This window comes from Lontra canadensis, unplaced genomic scaffold (genome assembly GCF_010015895.1).
Source record: "Lontra canadensis isolate GAN:19392208 unplaced genomic scaffold, GSC_riverotter_1.0 scaffold120, whole genome shotgun sequence".
NCBI classification, from domain to species: Eukaryota; Metazoa; Chordata; class Mammalia; order Carnivora; family Mustelidae; genus Lontra; species Lontra canadensis.
The window spans coordinates 3,592,869-3,614,183 of NW_022631114.1; the positions used below are offsets into that span (position 1 = coordinate 3,592,869).

At 55.9% G+C, this 21,315-nt stretch overlaps 1 protein-coding gene across 2 annotated transcripts in view; it reads left to right on the top strand.

The window, feature by feature from the left end:
* The first annotated feature begins 596 nt into the window (after positions 1–596).
* Positions 597–21,315, top strand: part of CUNH1orf198 (chromosome unknown C1orf198 homolog) — a 28,415-nt gene continuing 7,696 nt past the window's right edge. Inside the window, exons 1-2 of one of the 2 annotated variants that reach the window (XM_032841100.1) lie at positions 597–985; positions 14,000–14,050. In XM_032841100.1, the coding sequence (XP_032696991.1) occupies positions 644–985; positions 14,000–14,050 (393 nt within the window). In that variant the 5' untranslated portion in view covers positions 597–643. Of the gene's footprint in view, positions 986–13,888; positions 13,912–13,999; positions 14,051–21,315 lie in introns of those variants that run through there. The other variant, XM_032841101.1, reaches the window with a different exon arrangement.

The window sequence follows — 21,315 nt, forward strand, 5'->3', positions numbered from 1 at the left end:
GCAGTGGGCGGGCTCGGGGGGCGGGATTCCAAGCGTGGGGCCCGGAGGGTGGGGTTCCCGAGAGGGCGGGTTGGGGGGGGTGGGAAGGGTTCCCGGGAGTGGGCGGGTCCGGGGGCGGGGCTCCCGCGGTTGGGCGGACTCGGTGGGCGGGATTCTCGGGGGTCGGGGTGCGGAGGGCGGGGTACCCGGGGGTGCGGATCGCGGCGGTCCCCGGGGTGCGGAGGTTGCTGAAGGCGGGGTACCGGGGTCGGGGTGCGTGAAGTTCCCGGGGTCGGGCGGGCTCAGTGGGCGGGGCTCCCGTGTTCGGCGTGCGGAGGGCGGAGTTCCCGGGGGTGGGCGGGCCCGTCCTCGGGAGTGGGGGAGGGCGGGGTCCTCGGGGCAGCGAGGCGCTGCGCTCCGCGGGGCGGGGAGGTGGCAAAGAGTCCCGGGGGTGCACGGGCTCGGAAAGCGGGGTCGTCGGAGGTGTGGGGGAGGGCGGGGTTCCCCGGGGTGCGCGCACGGAGGGTGATTCCCGTGGCGGTGAGGCGCGGGGTTCCCGAGTCGGGGGGGGGGGGGGGGGGGCGGGGGGGGCGGGGCTCCAGGCTGGGGGGGCGGCGCGGCGCGGGGAGGGGTGCGGGGAGGGGGAGCGGCGGCCAGGCCGGGCATGGCGTCGATGGCGGCGGCGATCGCGGCCTCGCGCTCTGCGGTCATGAGCGGGAACCGGCCTCTGGACGACCGGGAGCGGAAGCGCTTCACCTACTTCTCGTCGCTGAGCCCCATGGCCAGGAAGATCATGCAGGACAAGGAGAAGATCCGCGAGAAGTACGGGCCCGAGTGGGCGCGGCTGCCGCCCGCGCAGCAGGACGAGATCATCGACCGGTGCCTGGTGGGGCCGGGCGCCCCCGCGACCCGCGACCCGGGGGACTCGGGGGACTCCGAGGACCTGGCGCGCTTCCCCGGCCTGCGCGGGCCCACGGGCCAGAAGGTGGTGCGCTTCGGGGACGAGGTAGGTGCGGCCGCGGCCGGCAACTCTCTCACCTCCCCGCGCCCCGACGCGGCCCGGGTGGCCCCTGCCCGCGTCAGGTCGCCCCCGCCGGTCGCGGGGTAGGGGCTGGGAAGCAGGAGGGGCAGGGATGGGAGTGGGCGGGAGGGGCGTCAAGGCGCCGTCGCCGCGGGGCGCGGGGCTCCCCAGAGGGAGTTTGCGAATCGCCGCGAGGAGGTGGTCTTTAAAGACCCCCACCTAGACCCGCGCGGCTGGGCCGCACCGGAGTCGGAGAGTTCCCGCAGCCGAAGGCGGCTGCTCCTAAACGAGGCAGACCCGGGTGGGGTGGGGGGGAACAGCAGGGGATTGTAAGCCAGCCAAGCCGAGCTCTAATCCACTCTGCTATTCGGCTGTGCGGCCGGGGGTGACTTAACCCCCTGGAGCCTCAGTTTCTCTCCCCGCCCCTCCCCCGTCCCGGGGTAAACCGGAGATAATACTTCTCAGCCCGTGCCTGCCCGGGAAGGCACTTAGAAAATTATATACATTAATATTTGTGATGAGTTGTACGGGACAAGTGAGACTGTCAAGCAGGATAAAAAGAAGGAAGAAGCCCGTGCCTGCCTTCCAAGGTTAGGATGTTTCCCTGAGATGTTTTACCGGTGAGCTCGATGTGACGCTTTGGTTTGGGGGGCGAGCATAGGGCCCCGTTTTTCCATCGAAAAACTAAGGGATGAGTTTAAATGGGCTCCAGCAAGCCTTGGCTACATATAAGGGCATGTCTGGCTCTTTGATCTAGACTCCCGTCCCCACACTTCCGAGAGGGGAGAAACGCTGGAACTATAGGAGAAGAAACTCAGGGATGTCCTCTTCTAAGTCACAAAGGCCTGAGTGTTCAGTGCTGCTTAGAAACCTGGTCTTTCTCTCCTTTTTTCTTTCACTGGGACTCATTCGGTGCCATTCGAATTTGCACTGTTTTGTGCCATTAGAATCTGGCCTTTCACACTCAACTTTGACCATGAAGGGCGAAGTCAAAAGGAGCAAGAAGTCTAAAAAGGAAGTGTGCAAATTAAGCCCACGTTCTGTTTTAACCCTGGGAGCCTGCAGGAGGGAAGCTGGGGTTGATGAGTTTTTTCCAGGGTGTTGTGGGTTGTGGAAGGGATTCTAGTTAACACTGCATTTTAAAGCTGATTTTCAGGCTTGGGCGTGCCGAGACATTTATTAATATAAAATGTTTGTGGTCGTAAACCCACTTAAATGTGAGGGGTGTGTGAAGGACAGAAATATGTTGCCCAAATTGCCTTATTCCTAGAGAATTCAAAGAAAAGTCTGCATTGGACTTTTACACTCTGAAGGCTCTGCCAGGAAAAACAAGGGTGTGGTATACTGGGGGCGGGGAGGGATGAAGATACAGGTTCAAAATGTATTTAAGAGCCAACATTTTCAGTGTAAAAATCTGCATCTGTATGAAGCCATTTGCAGTGTTTGTGCTCAGATTTGGGTGATGCAAAAGCTAGCAGCCCCTCTTTGGAAAAGACCTGAGTAAGTAAAGAGGAGAGGAAGTAAACCTGTAAGTACTTACAGATGTTGGAGAGTGACGGTCATTTTTCCTTAGCTTGGTGTCCTGGTAAGAATATCCACGTGCCTGCCCATCATCAGAAAGCTCTTGCCATATAAGGGCTCAGTATCACTGATAAGGAAAGATGTAGCCAAGTTAATTTTGTACTCAGATTCCTGAACTGGGTGCCAGACTGACCCGTTTCTGGATCTGGAAGCCCGATGTGATTTAAAAGCAAACGGAAATCTTTCCTGTAGTTACCTTCATGCCATTCCGGGAGCAGACCAGCTGTGTTTTTCAGAATTGAACTCAGTTTTAAGAAAATGGGCTGAGAGGATGCCTTGCAATGCCTCTGGCCAACTTGGCACAGACGGCAGAGGGACAGAGGACACTGAATTCGAGGAGAGGTAGTTAGGAACGTGGCGCGTGGTCTGTTTTTGCCTGCAGTGGCTGTGTGGTTTAATGGCATGAGGGTGTTTAAAATGCATTCCCCCAGACCTGGCAAGAGGTTGGCACCAAAGTAGTTGGTGGTCTTGTGCCCAGGGCTGTTCATGGAGGAGGGCTGGCTCCCGGGCACAAGGGGCGATGGGTAAGGGTGGGGTGGGGTGGGGTAGGGGTGACCCCCGGTGAGGCTGACGGACAGAGTGGCCCAGATAGGTGGCCCAGGTTTGTCCAGAAGGACCCTAAACCAGATCGAGTAAGGCCCTTTGTCCCTTCCTACTTGATCTGTCTTCTGATGTCCCAGGGGCCTCCACAGCCAATTAGGGCACGGAGAATGCTATTGGGAGGTCCCCTCTGGCTTGCCCACCCCCAGCAGCCACAGACAGACTTCTGACGCCTGGGTGCTTCTGGTGAATCAGCTGTCTCTGGAGCCACTGTCTGATTCTAGATAACGAACAGGCGGTGGCCTCTTCTGTACTTCCACGAAAGACCATCCCTCATACTGGTTGTGCGTACTGGGTTCCTCCGGCCTTTCCTCAGGCCGAAGTAGGCGGAGCCTGGGCTCTGCGGAGAGTCTTGGGTTTGAGTCTTAGCTCCCCCATCTACCGGCTTTTTGACTGTGACTGAATCATAAACCTCCCCGAGCTGGGGTTTTCTGGCCTCTGCGATGGGAATAGCATTGACAGGGTGCGGGCCGAGATCATGCCCATGAGGGGCCTACGGGCTTTAAAGACGGTTGCAGCCATTCCTGGTTAAGAATGCCATTGAACCTTGAACAGCACGGGTTTGAAGTACGTGGGTCCACTTATATGCAGACTTGTGGGGTGAAATATTGTACCATAGATGTATTTTTTCTCTTCCTTATGATCTTCTTTATAACATTTTCTTTTCTCTTACTTTATTGTAAGAATGCAGTGAATGCAGATAACATACAAAATAACGTGTTAATCGATTGTTTGTCTTCCTGGTAAGGCTTCTGGTTGACCCTAAGCTGTCAGTGAAGTTTCTGGAGTCAGAAGTGACGTGGATTTTCAAGGGCACAGGTGTCCCTAAGCCCTGTGTTGTTCAGGTGGCAAGTGGGTTATAAGCTAGTCTCTCTGTTGCCACTTGCAAAAATCATGATCATGAAATAAATACATTTCTGCTGTTGCGAAGCCTGGGGTTGGCCTGTCAGGGTTGTCCACGTGAGAAGGAACTCTGTCCTGGTGGCCTCTGGCGATCTGCCTCGGGACACGTGTCTGAAGCTTCAGTGTGTTCTGTCCGCAGTGTGGCCGTGATGTGGCCTGTCTCCAGATCAGCAGTCACATCAGCCTCGGATGGTGTCCCCCCCCCACCCCTTCAGCTACCCTGGAGGACAAGCACATCACCCGTTTTTTTGAATGCCCTCTCCCCCATTACCGGTAACCTTTTTGTATCCCACATTTTAAGTCCGATCATAAAAATATAGCCTCCAGATGTGAGCAGCGTCTAGTTGTTCTTATGTATGAAGGAATAAGTCAGCAGAAACCCGGCTGCATACTGATGGTCATCGATCTCGGTGGCCCTGAGTGTGGGCGGGGCTCTGCTCCCAGGTCACACTTGCCTCTGGTGGGACTGCTCTGCCTAGAGAACTGTGACACCGTGGCATCTGTTTTCAGTTGTACCCTCACTGTCTGTACGGCAGGAAGGTCAGGGCTCAGATGCCCCCTTGCCGGGGTGACCAACCTGGTGTGGAGGGAGATTGGCTGCCTGTGTGCCCTGAAGCCTTGAGGGGACCTGTCTGTTTTCCGTTTTTACTTCCTTGGGAGTCAATTTAGCAAATATCTCTGAAACCCCATTACATTAGAAGCTAGAGGCGTTCTCACTCTAGCGCTGCCTGACTCCATTATCTTCACCGGCTCCTTAAAAAGTCCCCCCACCCCATGAACATGTGATCTTACTACAGTTTCAACACAAGGCCACCAACGCCTGCTACCCCCCACCCCGTCGTGTCCCCAGGCCACTCCTATGCAGAGAATCTGGAGCAGCTGGTGGACGCCTTCTCTCTCAGCGAAAGGAGAGAAGCACCTGGGGTCCCCAGACCTGGCCTCCATTCCCGGCCGCTCCACCTGCTCAGGGCGGAGGCCTCCCTCCGTGAAATGAGTGGCCCATGAGGTTTCTCTGGTATTTGGTATGAACCTGAAGGCTTGTTTGCAAACAGGCCTTTAGCAGTCTGACTTTCCCTGCATTCTTCCTTCAGCAGGAAATGGCCTGGGAGATGAGAGATTTTCTTTTCTTTCTTTCTTTCTTTTTTTAATTAATTAATTTAAAAAGTTTTTTTTTTTTTTTTTTTAGATTTTCATTTTAGAAGGTTTTTGAGATCATTCAGTCTGCTTCTGCTATTTCCTGTTGCCAAATTGGGGGAGGGGGTAAGCAAAAACCCAAAGCTGAATTTTTAGGGATGTGTTACAGGCCATGAGCAGGTAGCCCCGGGAATTTGGTGTGTTTGCTTCTCATGGACCTACGTGTCTCTCCCGCCTCCCACAAAGTAGGTAGGAAGGGCAGCTGGGAAGCTGGGCAGGAAGGGTGTTGCCCCTGTGCCACACGCCAGTCCCCGGGGACCCTGCTCGGGATCTCGAATGCCACGGAACACAGAGTTTTGGGGCCTTGGAGCCAGAAAGCTCTGTCCCCCCTTCAACAGGTTAGCATGACCAGCTGCTGTCGGAAGGAAGTGTCCCTCCTCAGGCGTCCTCGTCCCTTCCCCTGTTGCAGGGATCTGGAGGCTGGCTGGCTGCCTCCTCGTTCCCCTCTGCCTTCCCCTCCTCCTCTGGGGCCGAGCCTGGGCCTCCCTGACTCCCCGACACCCTTGGCAGGGCACTTCCTTCTGCAGGCCTCTGCGGGCCCATGCCTTGGCCCAGCCCCCCGCACATCGAGCTCTTGTCCCCACTTGGCTGAAGTCCCTTTCTCTGAAGTGATCTGAGGGTGCTCGGGAGGCTGGGGGTCAGGATGGAGTATCCCGGCTCAGCATACCGTGCTGAGCCGCTGCTTCCACTCGGTGTCCTGGGCGCCACCTGCAAAGGGCCTGCTTTGCTTCTCCATCCTTTAGGGTCCACGCTGGCCAGCCCAGATTTTTTTTTTTAAGTTTATTATTAAATTTTTTAGTAACCTCTATACCCAACGTGAGGCTGGAGCTCAATGACCCCGTGAGCAGGAGTCACACGCTCTTCTGACTGAGTCAGCCAGGCACCCCTAGATTTTTTTTTTTTTTTTAAATAAGCCAATTAAATCACTGTAGGGTATAGAAGATAATGTATTTGCATGTTACTGTTAAAAGATCCAACTAATGCAGAAGCAGCTTTGCGAAGCAGTTGGTCGTTATCCTTCCAGAACTTTCCTCGAGTGTTAACTCATTAGATTTGAGTTTGCTTGGCCATATGGGGTCCTGACACAGGACCTGTCACACATGAGGGCACCTCTTCCCCCTCCACTGGAACAGTTTGGCCTTTTCCTTTTTGTCAGCCTTTGGCAAAAAAATGAGGAAAATTGAGAGTTACTTTCTCAGTATTTTGGATTTGTTTTTTAAGGAAAGTGGAATGTATAATTATGATTCCCACCTTCCGTCTGGTGGAGCCCAGACGGTTTTTAGAAAAGATAAGCAGGTTCATGTGGCTTTCTGTGTCCTTGCATCTGGGGTTCTGTGCCCTGGCTCTGGACCGGAGTTGAGAACGTAGCCACGAGCCCAGATCTCTTTCCACGGGCCGTGAGGGGGAGGCTGCAGGGCCTCTCCCACAGGCTTCTCCTTTTGAACTGATGATTCTTTGCCCAGAGTAGCACCTGGCCTGCTACCCCACATAGGGGAGGAAGGGTGTTGACTAGATGAGCCCTGGGAGCTAAAGCAGCCGCATAGGCCCTCTCCCTGGCCCCTGGGTGGGGGGTGGGGGTGACCCAGGGGCTGCCAAGGAACGGGTTTTGGAAAGAAATTCAATGATTGATTCACTGTCGCACAGAGAGGGTTGGGGCAGAGCTGAGAAGCATGTTGGCAGATGGGACCCTTTCAGTGGCAGGAATCACTTTCACACTCTTAAGCAAGAGATTCCTTTAATACCGGAGAAAAATCCATTTTTCAAAAAAAAAAAAAAAAAAAGAATGAAGGCCAGTTCTGATTGTTGAAATGTCCTCCTCATTTTCTGTTTGTTTTGGTCGAAGTCTCTCCCACCTCCCCTGCACCTCTTACCAGGAGGACACGGAGCTTTTGTTCCTGCCGTGGCCTCAGGGGCCTGGGCTCCTGAATTTGTATTGTATTCACGGTGGAGCCTGCCCACGGGCTCAGCCCTAGCTGTTTTTCTCTTGTTGGTCTGCAAGTTTTGTCCTTGCGTCCCTCCTATCTCAGCAGAGTTAAATATATTACATGCCAGAGGCAGAAGCATCGATTCCATAAATATATAAATAAAAGTCCCTAAAAAGAAGCCATTGGTTAAAAAAAAGGGGGGGGGGATATTGTCATCATTTGTCCTCCCTCTCCCGCTTTGTTTTTTCGTAAACTTAGTTCGTGAGAGCAGCTTTAGGTCAACAGCAAAACGGAGCAGGAAGAACACAGGTTTCTTGTATTGTTCCCGTACCCCCCCCGCCATGCACCGCCTCCCCTGCTGCCAACACCCCCCCGCCCCCGCCAAGAGTTCTGTATCCCTTACAGTGGGTGAAGCTACACTGATTAGCCCATCAGCCCCCCCCGGAGTCCGTAGTCTGCGTTAGGGTTCCCTCTCGGTGTGCGCATTTGGTGGGTCTGGACAGATGCGTGACGCTACGCATCCATCGTTAGAATAGTTCCCTGAGACTCCTCTGTGCTCTGCCTCTTCCTCATCCCCTCCCCCACCCCCAGCAACCGCTGAGCCACGGACTATGTCCGTAGCTGTGCCCTTTCCAGAATGCCATACAGTCGGAGCTTTAGTCTGTGGCCTTTTCCTATTGGCTTCTGTCCGTTCATAGTGTGCTCTGAAGGTTCTTTGTGTCTATTCGGGACTCGATAGCTCATTTCTTTCTAGCGCTGAGTAATACTCCTCTGTCCATGTCTCCCATCGTTTATTATCCATTTGTCTGCTAAGGGATGCCTCGATGGCTTCCAGGTTGTGGCGATGATGAATGAAGCTGCTGGAAATGTCAGTGTGCAGGTTTTTGTGTAGATAACGTTTCAGCTTGTTTGGTTACATGCCAAGGCGTGGCATTGCCTCACCTGTTCTTACCGCACTGCTACGTCTTCGAGGTAGAGGTTGACACCAGACAGCTCCCTAGGAAGAGCATGTCCCGTGCAGGGGTGTCTGGGAGTCCGGGCCACCGGACATCACTAGAGGACCGAGACAGTCAGCAGCATAGGGCGTTTCTGTCCCCTTCCCCAGGCTCTGCTGTGTGAGCCTGGTTGCTTTTACAGTATTTACAGTTTAAATGTCTTACCTTTTTTTAAATAGATTTTATTTATTTGAGAGAGAGAGCATGCACTAGCCAGGGGGAGGAGGAGAACAGGGGCAAAGGGAGGAGGAGACTCGCTGCTGAGCAGGGAGGCTGATGTGGGGGCTCCATCCCAGGACCCCGAGATCATGACCTGAGCCGAAGGCAGGCACTTAACCAACTGAGCCACCCAGGCTCTCCTTAAATTTCTGACCTTTAAGTCAAGATGCCACTGTCTGTCAGCTAGGAAGTCCTGTACTTTATGGGCTTCAGGAGCACGGTGACGATGTAGGCTTCCAGCGAGCACCTAGCAATGTTCCAGGATGGTGCCGTTGCTTCTGAATCTCTCGGGTCTGTGGCGGGAACGCTCCGTGGTTGGGATTCCAGCTGCCGTCACCCTGAGATTAGCGAACCGCGCACCTGTTCTGTCATCCCGAGGACGTCGGCACCCCAGCAGGTGCAGGTGTGGACTGGTCGGGTTGTGCTTATAGTAGTTCTGCGGTGGTGCTGTTAGGGGCGTGGCTGCAGCTGCTCGTAGGTGATCCTGAATGCTGGGGAGAATGAAGACATACGCGGTTTTGGATGTGATTCTTCTTATGCTGGAGCCTTGCAGCCTTCATAGGAGACTGTGACTTTGCCTTGGCGGGTTATACAAAGCCCAGAGCAGGGACCTTGCCCGCTTCCCAAGTAGAGTGAGAGCGAGCTGGGCCTGAAAACCCGGGGTTTCTCAGGAGAGCTGCCTGAACCCTGTGTTGCTTTCGTAGGAGTCCCTGTTTGGGGCAATGGGACGCACTGGGCGGTATTGACCGAGGGTGCCTCTGCACGTGGGGTGGACGGGGCAGGCAGAGGGGGGCCCCAAGCCCTGCAGTCCAGGAGGCGCAGGCAGCCCGGTGTGGCTGTGTGGCCACGTGCTCACCGGGGGAGACCGGGGGTGGGTTGGCATCAGGGAGAAGCTGGGACAGGTGTGCTCCAAGAGGGCATACACTGGGCAGGTGCGGTTTGTTCAGGCCAAGGTGGCAGATGGGCCCAGAGCATAGGCTGGACTGCCCACGTGCCACAGGGTCTCTGAAGTGCATGCCCTCAAATGTTCCAGGAAGGGGGCTGCTTCCTGTGTGCCGGCTGCTCGAGGCCTGGCTTTGGGCAGTGGGAGAAAGCCTGTGCCTCTGGGTTGGCTTCCTTCCTGGGGTACACCCGGGGAGGGGCCCCCACGGGGCAGCCAGAACAGACAGTGCCGTCCACAGGGGCTCTCGGCCCCGCACTTGAGTTGCAACGGTAAAATTCATGGGCCAGGCTTGAAGGTGGAAAGAAAGTTATAAAAACACAAAGGCTCAGTAGTCTCGAATCCCGTTCGTGAAGAGGAACAGTTAGGATCTGTAAAATTTGGCCATCTTTGCAGTCAACGCGGAGTCCGGAGTTTCTCACTTTAGAATGATTTTGGAAGAGTCATGACTGGTACAGAGGAGTCGTAACCCATGACATAAGGTGGTTGTAACTAAATAATTTCAAAAGCAAAATGACCGAAATCACTTTAAAATTCAGTTGCAGCCTTTACATTCAGTGTTGAAGGTGGTGAGTGTCAGCGTGTGCGGTGCCGGCCTCAGCCCAGGGCGTGTGGGTAACTGCTGAGAGTGTGGTCCCGGGGAGTGGGGTCAAGGACCCTGACCCGGAGCCCGGCTGATTGCCTGGGGACCCGCGGAGGAGCAGGGTGTGTGGCGAGCAGTTTCAGGTTCTCAGAGAAGCCGAGGCAAACCCCGGCCTCCACACGTGCCCAGCTTCCCCCACTGTCGGCACCGGCCCCCAGAGTGGGACCTTTGTTAACCACGGATGAACCTGACATCGACACATGGGCGTGTCCGAGGCTGACCTTGGAGTTGACTCTTGATGTGCGTTCTGTGGGTTTTGAGAAAAGTGTCCATGACTCAGTAGGGTTCAGAATGTTTTCATTGCCCTAAAATCCTCTGGGCTCTGCCTTCCCTTCAACTCTGGCAACCGCTGATCTTCATACGGTCTCTATAATTTTGCCTTTTCCAGAATGTCATACGTTTGGGCTTATGCCGAATGTTGCTTTTTCAGATTCCTTTATTGTGGGAAAATATATATAACATAAAATGAACCATTGTAAGCCTTCTTAAATGGACGAGTACTTTCCCACTGCTGTGCAGCCGTTACCGCTGTCCATTTCCAGAACTTTTCCATCCCCTCGGCGAGACACTCTGAATCCATTAAACAGTAACTTCCCATTTCTCCCTCCCCGGTCAGCTCTGTTCTGCTTTCTGTCTCCATGCAGGTGCCTGAGTCTGGGCACCGCGGAGAATGCAGTCACATACCATTTGCCCTGTAGTGGCTCTCTTATTCATTTAGCAGGATGTCCTCACGGTTCATTCCGATTGTAGCCGGTGTCAGAGTTCCCTTCCTTTTGAAGGCTGAGTAGGATTCCATGTACGGATTTGCCACCTTTGGTTTCTTCAGCCGTCGTTGGACACTGGTATCATTTCACATTCTGGCTACCATGCCTAATGCTGCGGCAGGTGCTGGAGTTCAGGTGCCTGTCCGACTGTGGCTTTTAACAGTGGCTGTGTTTAACAGCCTGAACATTTGATGGTCCCACGAGTTGGCACAAGCCCACTCCAGCACCCTGCTGGCTATAGCCTCCAAAAGTACAAATGTCTGAGGCCCCCAGAGACCTTAGAACACTCGGGCATACATTCTTTACCAAATAGTCAAGTAAATGCTGGAGATTTTATGCAAATATGCATTCTGGGACTAGGGGCAGAGAACAGACGTTCATTTTTTAAAGTACTTTTTCTGCCAGGAGGTGAACATTTGTGTCTGGTGAACATTTTCCAGTAAGAGGGAGTCAGGGTGTCTGGGGTGTTGGGGCAAAGACGACGTGATGTCTGTCCATCCTGGAGTCCTTGGAACCTGGGAACAGTAGAGCCTCCCCTGGGCTGTGCTGGCCTCTGATGATTTCCAGGGGCTGTGTGTCCTGGGACTCTGTTCTTTGTCCTGCTGTTTTGGGGTCTGGTGACTTCTGGGCTTCTTCCTGTGCCGTGCTCCAGAGAAGAAAGAATTTCCAGAGAGGTGCAGCATTGTCTCTGGGAGAGACGTCCCTTAGGGAGAGGAATTTGACTGGGAGGACTGTTGGCCGAATCCAAGCCCGCTCCCTGACATCCTGGGGTCCCAGTAGCAGATGTGTTTTGGTGTCTTGACAGTTTCAGGCCTTGGGCAGCAACGGCAGGTGGTGGACCCCTCCTGGCCACCCTACAGAAGGCAGATGTCGGTGTCCACCAGTGTGTGCCTGGCCACGTTTTCGTTGCCTGCTGGTCATCGTGGCAGAAGGAGAAAGAGAATGTCGTAGTGTGCACGCGGTGCCACTTTGCAGGTCTGGTCCCATTTTGCCTCCCTTCTGCCTGGAGAGCCTGTTCCCAGTGCTGGAGCGTGCAGCCACGGCTGACATCAGCGCTCCAATAACATTTTTGCTTGGCATGTTTATTTTTGTTAAGTGTTTTATTATTTTTTATGAGCTCAGAATTGCAGAAATCTAAGGAATTTGCCCCTTGACTGAGTTTCTTGCTGGAGCAAACAAAAGACTATTGACTTGACACCAAGTTGGGGAGAAATCCCAGTGTGACCCTCTCTCTGTCTGTGCCTCCCCGGAATGTTAGCGAATGCGGGCTGCCCCCACTGGTGACAGCGTGCTCGCCCAGCTCCAGGCTCTGTCTTGGGTCCTCTGGTCTCACACTCATTTTCCTTGCAAAGCCAAAAGCCTTGTTTTAAGTTTTGCCAATTGCAGCTGTATAACTAATATTGAAGGACGGATTATACCTTATGATAAGGGGATCCAACTCCAGTGTGCCGTGGTCCCTGGGTCTGCCCCCTCCTCTGCCTCCACCCCCCCTCCCCTGCCTCTACATGCCCAGTTAATCTCTAGCTCCTCCTCTGTCCACAGAGGTGGCCACTGGGCTGTTCCGTGTCTGGATAGAAGGAGCACAGGGGCGCCTGGGTGGCTCAGTCATTAAGCGTCTGCCTTCGGCTCAGGTCATGATCTCTGGGTCCTGGGATCGAGCCCCAAGCAGGGCTCCTTGGTCTGCGTCTCCCTCTGCCCCTTCCCCTGCTTGTGTGCCTCTGTGTGCTCTCTCTCCAATAAATTAATGAAAATCCTTTTTAAAAGAGCCCACTTGCCAGTTGGTTTCCTTTACTTTCCCCCTCAAACTCAAATCTAGAATAAATGATGCATAGATGCCGTTAGGCCCCTTCACTTTCCCCACGTGGAAACAAAGTCCTTCTTGTTTGATGATTCTGAGAGGAGCTTAGAGGGCCCCGAGCTCGTAGAGTTGGAGACACGTGGAAGTCGTTTCACCCGCTGCTCTGTTGCTGTGCCCCGCGCACACCCGCGGCCTGGACTGGACCCAGGAGCCCTTACAGCTGAGGCTGGGCCGACGGCCTCCTTCTCTTGTCTCAAGGGCTCCTTCACTCACATTCCTCCAGGCAGCCCACTTCCATTTTTGGAGGGACAGGGTTTGTAAACTGAGAAGTAACTAGGGTTGAGCTGGAATTCCAAATGGGAGGGCCGTGGCCCACATTCCCTCGCGTTTGTAGTGTTTCCTGGCAGCTAGGGGCTGAGGGGTCGAGGCAGGCAAGTTCAAAGGAAAAGGCGGGGGCTCCGAGAGTGGGCTTTCTGCAGACCGTATGTGCCTTACAGCGGAGGGCACAGCCTGATCTCCTGCCTCTGAGGGGAGGCCCTCGCTTCCCCAGGGTGCTCTGTGGAAGGACCGTCTCACTTGCAAATACCTTGTCCCATGTTGAGTCCATATCGCCCAGTATGTCCCAACTTTGGGTTCAGAAAATATCCCCAGGAGAAGCGAGGCGCAGATGAGAGACGTTTCCCGGCATAGGATGACGGCTGGGGGCTTGGAGCGGGTAGCCAAGAAAAGCCGACTTTTCCCATCATTGTTCAGGCCAGTGCGCCGAGCACAGTGGGGCCGTGGTCGGATTCTGGGTTAGCCTTCTGAAGGGCTCTTGCCATCGTGATCTCTTGGCGAGGGTGGGGGCGGCGTCAGAGCTCCCACTCCGAGCAGCCACTGGCATGAAATGCACACGTTCTTCATGGACTTTGCTGGTCGCGCCTTTCAGATCTCGCGGGGGGGAGGGGGGAGGGCTCAGCTGCCTTGGCATTGGCTGGAGGATTATTGCCTGACATTCCGTCCGTTTGTTACTTCATTGAATCGTCACCACAACCCTGCAAGGGAAGTGTGATTCTCCTCTTCCAAATTAGGGAAACTGAGGCTCTGAGGACTGCGTCTTCTTCCCAGCATGGACTCGTGTGCCGTCGCTGGTAGAGCCAAGGCCCGAGCCCGTAAAGCCCCTTTCCCTTCCTGCTCACGTCCCCACCATCGAGTCCCCGCGGGGCCTCCCACATGGTCACTGGGCGTATTTTGGCCAGGGCGCCTCCACTGGAAAGGTGAGGGGAGCCAGACGTAGGAGGACAGCACATTCTTCACGGAGCAGAGAATCGTCATTCTTGCCCCGAGCCAGGAGCTGAGATGCATCCCAAGTTCGGTTCCCCCGTGGCCTTGGGTGGATGTTGGCATGGGGTATGTTTGGGTTTGGGTTTCACATTGATTCTTGAATTTTTATTTCAGGACATAACTTGGCAAGATGAGCACTCTGCCCCCTTCTCCTGGGAAACGAGGGTAAGTTGGATTAAATTTAGATTTGTTTGTCCTTTTAAGAAAGAATTGTGTGGTTCTCTCCTTTTCTTGCAGCGCTTGGTGGCCTCAGAAGGCAGAGGCCCTGCTGCCCGGCTGCCGTTGGAGGACGGGAGGGGAGAGAGTTGTGATGTCTGGGAGACCGGTGCGGGGGTCGTGGTGGGATTCAAGTTTTCGTCGGTACCGCCAGCCGGGGTCCTGCGGTGCCCTTGACTGGGGCCCCAGCTGTCCTGGGAAAGCAGGGTCAGCTCCGTTGGGGGCTTCCTCTGCTCCTACCTCTGCCCCCACCAGCACTAAGGCAGAGCTTGGAGGGAAGCTTTTGGGGTGGGGTAAACAGCTGCTTTGATTACAATGAACTCAGAAGGGCCAGGAGGCTGGGTGGGTGTGGGGGCAGGAGGGACACAGTGGAAGGGACCACACAGTGGGTCTGTGGAGGTGGCCTGGAGGGGTTCCGCTCTAAGGCACCAGAGTCTGAGGCGAAAGGAAATAGAGAGACATTCTTGGCACCCTGCAGACTTGAAGGGGTCCTGGGTTCACATTCATGGGCAGGTGTTAGCAAACACGGCCCCGCCGGGACCGCTCACTTCTGATCACTTCTTTACCTTCGTTATTGTCATCATCATCATTATTGATCGGTATTCTTGCCAGAGATGTGTAATGGTATTAGCTTAACTGATTTTAATTCATTTCCCCTAGCCTCCCTAGTTGCAAAGGTGCAAAAGGACCCAGAGGCAGGTGTCTGTCACCCAAGAAAAAGAGGGGAAAATGCCATGATTCTCGAACATTTAGTGCTGGGTGTCGGGGGGCTCTTCCCGTAATAGGGGTGACAAAGACAGCAGTGTGCCTGGAATAGGGCTTCAACTTGAGGTCAGATCAGGGCTTTGAAGCTCCGAGCCTTGTGCTTGGTTTTCCGCTAAGCCCGCATCGCTTGTCCCAGCAGAAGTGGGCATCCAGGGGGCCTGCGGAGTTGGTGGGTCTGAGTGAGGGCAGAGCACTGGGGGAGGGGGTCTGCGAGACACCCAACAGGCTCTCACGTGGGGGCCTGTGTCTCAAAATGAAATATTTGACAAGGTTCAGATGGCTGAGGGCAGCACTTGGTGGGTGACTGCTGATGGGGCCAAGGGTGACCCCTGATGGGGATGGGGAAGGGTGTGACATGGTCCTCATGGGAGAGCCGGGAGCTGGCTTTGAGCATTCGTGGCATTTACGCAGGGCCCATGTTCATCTGGTGGGCACAGAGTCCCTCGGCCTCCAGCGTGCCATCCCGTGGGGTCCTGAACACCATACAGCAACGATGCAAACACATGCGTTGTGGCATTTTTTATCTAGGTCTGTGCAGGGGGCAGGGTGAGCAAAGTGGTGTGCCTGGGAGCTGGGGTCTCCCGAGGGATCTGGATGCTGCTCGAAGGATATCAAGGAGCAGGCTGGAGACACGGGAGCCCCTGCAACCAATAGGAACCCCCCCCACCCCGCCCAGGCACCCTGGAAGGGAAGCTGTGGGTGGGTAGAGAGGACGTCAGCACGCCGACAGTCAGCAGGAGCCTCCATCTCCTTCGATGGGCTCCCAGGGGTTAACCGAGGAGCACTAACCCTGCAGGTGATCCCTGGTGGTAAGAGGCAGATGGACCCCCCTGCAGGCTGGGACCAAACAGCCTGGGATGCAGTGTCCCAGAAAGCGGCACAGATTTTCCTGGACCGGGTCCTCCGTTTGGCGGCGTCACAGTGATGAAAAGGCAAAGAGGTCAAAAGAGTTAGAACGTCCTAAGCCCTAAATCCATCTTGTGCCCTGTGAGAATATCTGCTCTATTAAGAATTTACCTTGTGAAATTGTTCCTGAATCTGCTGTTCGCGAGATGGGACACGCCATCTATTATTAACTTGCTGCGGATGACATTCTGGGACAAGGATGGGCAGTGGCTGGGCTGGGTGCCGCGACGGGGCTCGGCTGCCTGGGGCCGGCCTGGCGCACAGGTGTCCCGAGAACGAGGACAGCCGACAGGGTCAGGGATCACACGTGTGCCAGTGCTAAGTGTCCGCAGCCGTGAGCCGCATCCCTTAGGAACCCGGTCAGCTGAGGAGCCTCCAGAGGTTAACGGGTGCTGCCCCCTTAGCAGAGGACCAGCTTGCGCCACCAACCGGCGGGCTCACTCGGGGGCTCACCTTTTAGTTGGGTCTCTCAGGGTCGCACTTACGCAGCTGAGTGTTAGAACCTAGTAGAGGCAAAATAGCATTGCAGAGAGCGGAGAGGCCTGCCCTACTCTGTCTTCACAAGGCAAGGTCGTGTTCTAGAAGGACCCACCACTCACCTCCCTAGCCGTTAAGTCCGAGTGCCCTGCTTCCCTGGCTCTGTCGCACTCTGCCCAAGGACCTCCACACTGGCGGGAACCTCTTTGGAGAGCTGCAAACAGGAGGTGGCTTCAGGAAGGGCGGGGTGGCCTAGATCTCCAGGTGCAGGACTCGGGGCTCAGATGCGGATACTTGCTCCCCCTGCCCCCGTGTGACACCTTCTTCTCTCCGTCTGTTATCTGTTGATGTACAACAAACCACCCCACAGCTTCACGATTCTGGGGCTCGGTGGTGGTAGCAGGGCTCAGCGGCTCTTCCGTTGGCCGTGGCTGGGATGGCTCTCCTGTCATCGGACAGCCGTCCCGTGGGAGTGGCCGCTCCAGGATAAGCTCTCTTCCGTGTGCCGTTGGTGCTGGGTGTTGATGGGGCCCCGTGTGGCCCAAGAGCCAGCCTGGGCTCCTTCACGTGGTGGTGGAAGCGTCCCCTGGGGGCGAGGGCGGAAGACTACAGGCCTGCTTGTGACGGGCTGGGGGTGGCCCTGTGTCACTTCTGCTTGCTTCTCCTGGCTGTATCGAGGCACGGTCCAGCCTGGGTTCAAGGTCGGGGGAAATAGATTACTCCTCTTCATAGTGAGTTGCAGAGAATTTATAGCAGTTTATTTAAACAGTTACTGAATTTGAGTGTAGTTGACACGTAGGCATTTTCCTGCTAGGGTTTTCTACCCCAGCGGCCGCGACACTGGGTCCTTTCACTCGACTGTTGCGCTCTCATCTGTTTTTTTCCTTCTTTTGTTTTCAGTTGTAAATCACACATGAAATTGACCACTTTAGCCATTTTTGGTGGACAGTTTGTGGCATTCAGTGAACTCGCACCGTCCGACAGCTGTCCCCACCCTCTAGCCACCGAACTCTTCCTCTCGCAAAACTGAAGCTCTCGCCTCCCCCAGCCCCTGGCGGCCTCCGTTCTCCAGCCAGGCTCCGTGACGTCATTCATCGATTTTTCAGAAGTTCAGTGGACATTTATTATAGTCCAGCCTCTGTCAGACGTTCTGCTTAATACTCAGAGGCAAGTAGGCACTTCTGCCCTCGACACACTGCCCGCGAGTGCTTGGCTTCCTGCGGTGGCAGAGCTCTCGCAGGAGAAAAGCTTTCGCACGCATTCCTTCTGTCATTTTCCCCGTTGCCATAACACGTACGTACACACGTGTTGGGAGATACAAGCCCAGCAGACGGTCAGTGAGGGCCAGCTAAGCGCCCAGCTCTCCCTCTGCTCTGACTCCTGAGCCCCCGATAGATCAGCTGAGGCCAGGGAACGCCTGACCCAAGGTCATGACTGTTGGCAGACCCTAGAATGCCAGGGATTTGGGGGATCATTGGCCGATGATTGTACGTCTCTGGGGATCCTTCCTTTAGGCCAGCCGGCGGTGGTCCCACTGACAGAGCCTAAGTCGGCCCAGTGCTGGGAACCTGAGAGCCCCCGAGGGTTCTGTAACACCCATTCTCCCCCTTCCCCGAACCCTGCTTCGTCTTCCGTCCCATCCTCCCCACCTGGGTCACCTGCCCGGTGCCGCTGTCTCTCTGCCGTCTTCCATCCTGGAAGGGAGGCTTAGCTGGGTGGGAGTGGGGGTCATGTATCAGCTTGGCGGGTGAGCTGGTGGGGGGGGGTGCCGTGGGGCCCCACGCTGGATTCCTCTCTCGTGCTGCTGATGTTTTGAGTGGAAAAAACTCAGCACTTGGAATGCTCCAGAGGAGGAGGCGCGGAGCAGAGAGAATTCTTGACATTCCCCGGGGGGGTCTGGGCTGGGGAATTCAGAGATGTCTGCAGAAGCAGGTCAGGCCCTGGCACTCGCTGGGTCACTGGGCTCTAGGGACACCTCCCCACCCGCAACTGTGCCTCCCCTTTCCCTGCCCCCGCCCGGGCTGTCTGGCTTCCTGGCTTCTTCCCGTCCATCTTGGTCCCCCTCCCAGTGTACACTGCCTTTTTGGGGATGGAAGCTGGCTGGTGGGGATCCGCTCCTTGATTCCTTTCATATCAAAAGGTCTCTAGGGGCTGATACAGACCATTCCCAGAGCAGGGAGTCCTTCTAGCCCCTTCCAGCTTCTTCCTTGGGAAGAAGAGTCAGCACTTAGGGGCCTTTGTGCTGAATGTTTGAAAGATCAGAGAACGATGTCACAGCTCCTGTGTGCTGTGCCCTGAGTCAGGCATTGGCATACACGTGGCATTGCTCCAGGCCTGGGGGTCCGTGTCGCCGTTCCTGCTGTGGGTTGGATTCTGGCAGGGGTCAAGGAAGAGAGTAACAGCAGGTAGCTTGAATCAATGGAGAGAGAGTGGAGCTTGGGTCTGCCTGGCTTGCCGGAGGCTCCTGCCTGGGCGGGACAGAAGGGCATTCCGTCGGGATGTTCTGTGCATAGGGGAGGCCCTGGCTTCCAAGCTACAGCTTGGCTGTCCCTCCTGGCTCCGGCAAGAGTTGGAGACTCACGGTCACACAGAGCTGCCCCGTGCCCCCATCACAGCCTAATTCCTGGGCTACTTGCGGTCTCCCAGCCTTCCTCACCAAGACCCCCCCCAATCTCTGCCCAGCAGTCAGCTCTCCTTCCTCCCTGCCCCCACCCCCGTACTGTCCCTAGCTCTCCTTCCTGAGATCCAGAGCTGATCCTTATGGCGCCCTGACCTTTATCCTGGGTCTCCGTGTCTGGGGTGATGTGTCCTTTCCCTCAGCCCAGTGGCCCTAGTCCTATGCCTCTGGCCCCTGCTATGTCCTATACCCCTCAGCCCCGTCCCTCAGGCACTGTGCTCCCCTGCTTCAGTGCCTTTGCTCAGCCCCCATCGCAACTATTTGAAGATCCAACCTGTCCCCCAGACCTGCGGCACTCAGGTGCTTACGCACTTCCCCACCATAGTAGTGGTGAGCGGCTCCCCTACTCTCATCTGTGGTGAGCACTTTTGGTGCCTTCCCCCCGTGTGAGCCTCCCCACAACCCCACTCTACAGACAAGGAAATCAAGGCACAAAGTGAGGGGTGTGGACTAGGCATCCAAGCCCGCGTGCATAACGTGTGTTGTAGCTCGCATGCTGCCTCTTCGGTGACAGCGCGGCGTTACTGTTGTCCTTGTGAGAGGACAAGGCTCTGGAGGGGAGAGGCCACAATTTGTCCCTGAACCTTACAACCTCGGCCCCTGGGGCCTCTGTGCACCCACCACCTGCTGGGCCTCCGTGGGGTTTTCCCCAGGCTCACTCTGCCCGACATAGGGGCCCCATGGACCGGAGCGGGAGTCGTCCACGCGTCTGGAGGTCCCCTAGCTCCCTGGGAAAAGTAGAGGGGAATGTTCTTCAGCCCCCGGTCCAAGCCTGTGCTTTGGGATTTGGGGCGGGAGTCCACTGGTCCCAGCCGCCCCCGCTCGCCTGGAGGGTCTGACATTCCCAGTGTCTGGGTGGCCACGTCATGCGTCTTTCCTGTCAGGCTGTCACTTCTGCTGGTTTCGTGATTCTACCAGTTTTGCGTATCTTCCCCTTCTCTTCCTTCTTTGGAGGAGGAGGTGGGGAGATTAGATGCTACATGGTTTGTGGGTTTATTCTGATGTGCTCCAGTAAACTATTATATTTCCTGACGATTCTGCAGGCTTTGTCTCAACAGTTTAGATCTGCCGGAGGCTGCCAAGCCAAACAGTTAGTTTTGGCTGCGTGCGTTCCCCCTTTACTGAAATATTACACATTCCTCTCCAGTGAGTGGGGTATAAAAATAGATGCTGGGCTCAGTTGTGGTCTTGCTGTTTTTAGAACGGACATGGCCAGCTGAGACCCAGGTCCCCACATGGGGTGACTGACGCCCAGTCCCGGCTTGGCGGGACGAAATCCTCCCGCGCGTCCTCCCTGGGGCTTCAGCGAAGGCCGGGGGTGTGGGGGATGGGCTGTCACCATGCCTCCCCACCATGTCCCATCTCAGGGATCACGGGAGCCTGCAGTGTTGGGTCTCCCCAGCCCAACTTCCTGTCCCTATCCGGGGCGGCCAAGCTGGAGTCATTGACCCCTTTGCTGCTTCTCACACACAGCGTCACGGGGCCCTGGCTCGGGGTCGCTCAGAGTGGAGGGGCTGGACCTGGCACCACCTCCCTTCCCAAGAGCGCTTCAGCCTTTTTTCCAGAAATAAGAAAATGGGATTTGGAACTTGGTTGTCTCTCTACTCTGCGGAGCTCATCACAGGGACCAGAAGTGCGTCCCCTCCCCCCCCGTTAGACCTGTGGGTTCCACAAGGCAGGGGCTGTCCCCATCCCTCTCACTGATCTATTCCAGAGTCAGAAGGGCACCCCTGACACCGTCTCTCAGGACCAGTGGTATGGTGTGACCTTCAAGGACATGGTGGAAGGCGAGGGGGACAGAGTCCCTACTGTCCCAGAACCACAGGCTCTGGGAGAGGCCACAGGACAGGACAGTGGCTCGGCAGTGATACTTTCAGGGAGCTTTGCAGCCCTGACTCCGAGGCCTGACACTGGGCGCTCAAAAGGGGGACATCCCCCGGCTCGGCTGTTCGGGCATAGACCCCCTGCAGCACTGGAAAGCAGGCACCACACCCCGTGGCCCTGGTGAGCAGAGGAGGGCATGGGAGGAGCCAGAGCCTGGAGGGGACCCACTGGGAATGTTGCTGACGCCCCGCACAGGACTGAGGAGAAGAGCAAAGTAGCTTGTGTTTACTGAGCACTTACTGTACCCCAGGCGCTTGTCTAAGACGCAAACCTTGAGGGGCATCTGCTTGTTAATCTTCCTGGCTGTCTGGCAAGGCAAGGATGGTTATTTCCCTTTCTTTACTGAAAAAGAAGAAAGCCCAGGTTCAGGGTTAGGGAGCTGGTGGGCGGTTTTGCCGTTTGGTTGTCTGGCAGCTGGGGGAAGCACAGCAGGCCAGAGCAGCCCTGGAGCCCTGGTCTGGGAGAGCAGGGGAGTGGCCAGCAGGGAGAAGCCTGGGAGGGGTGA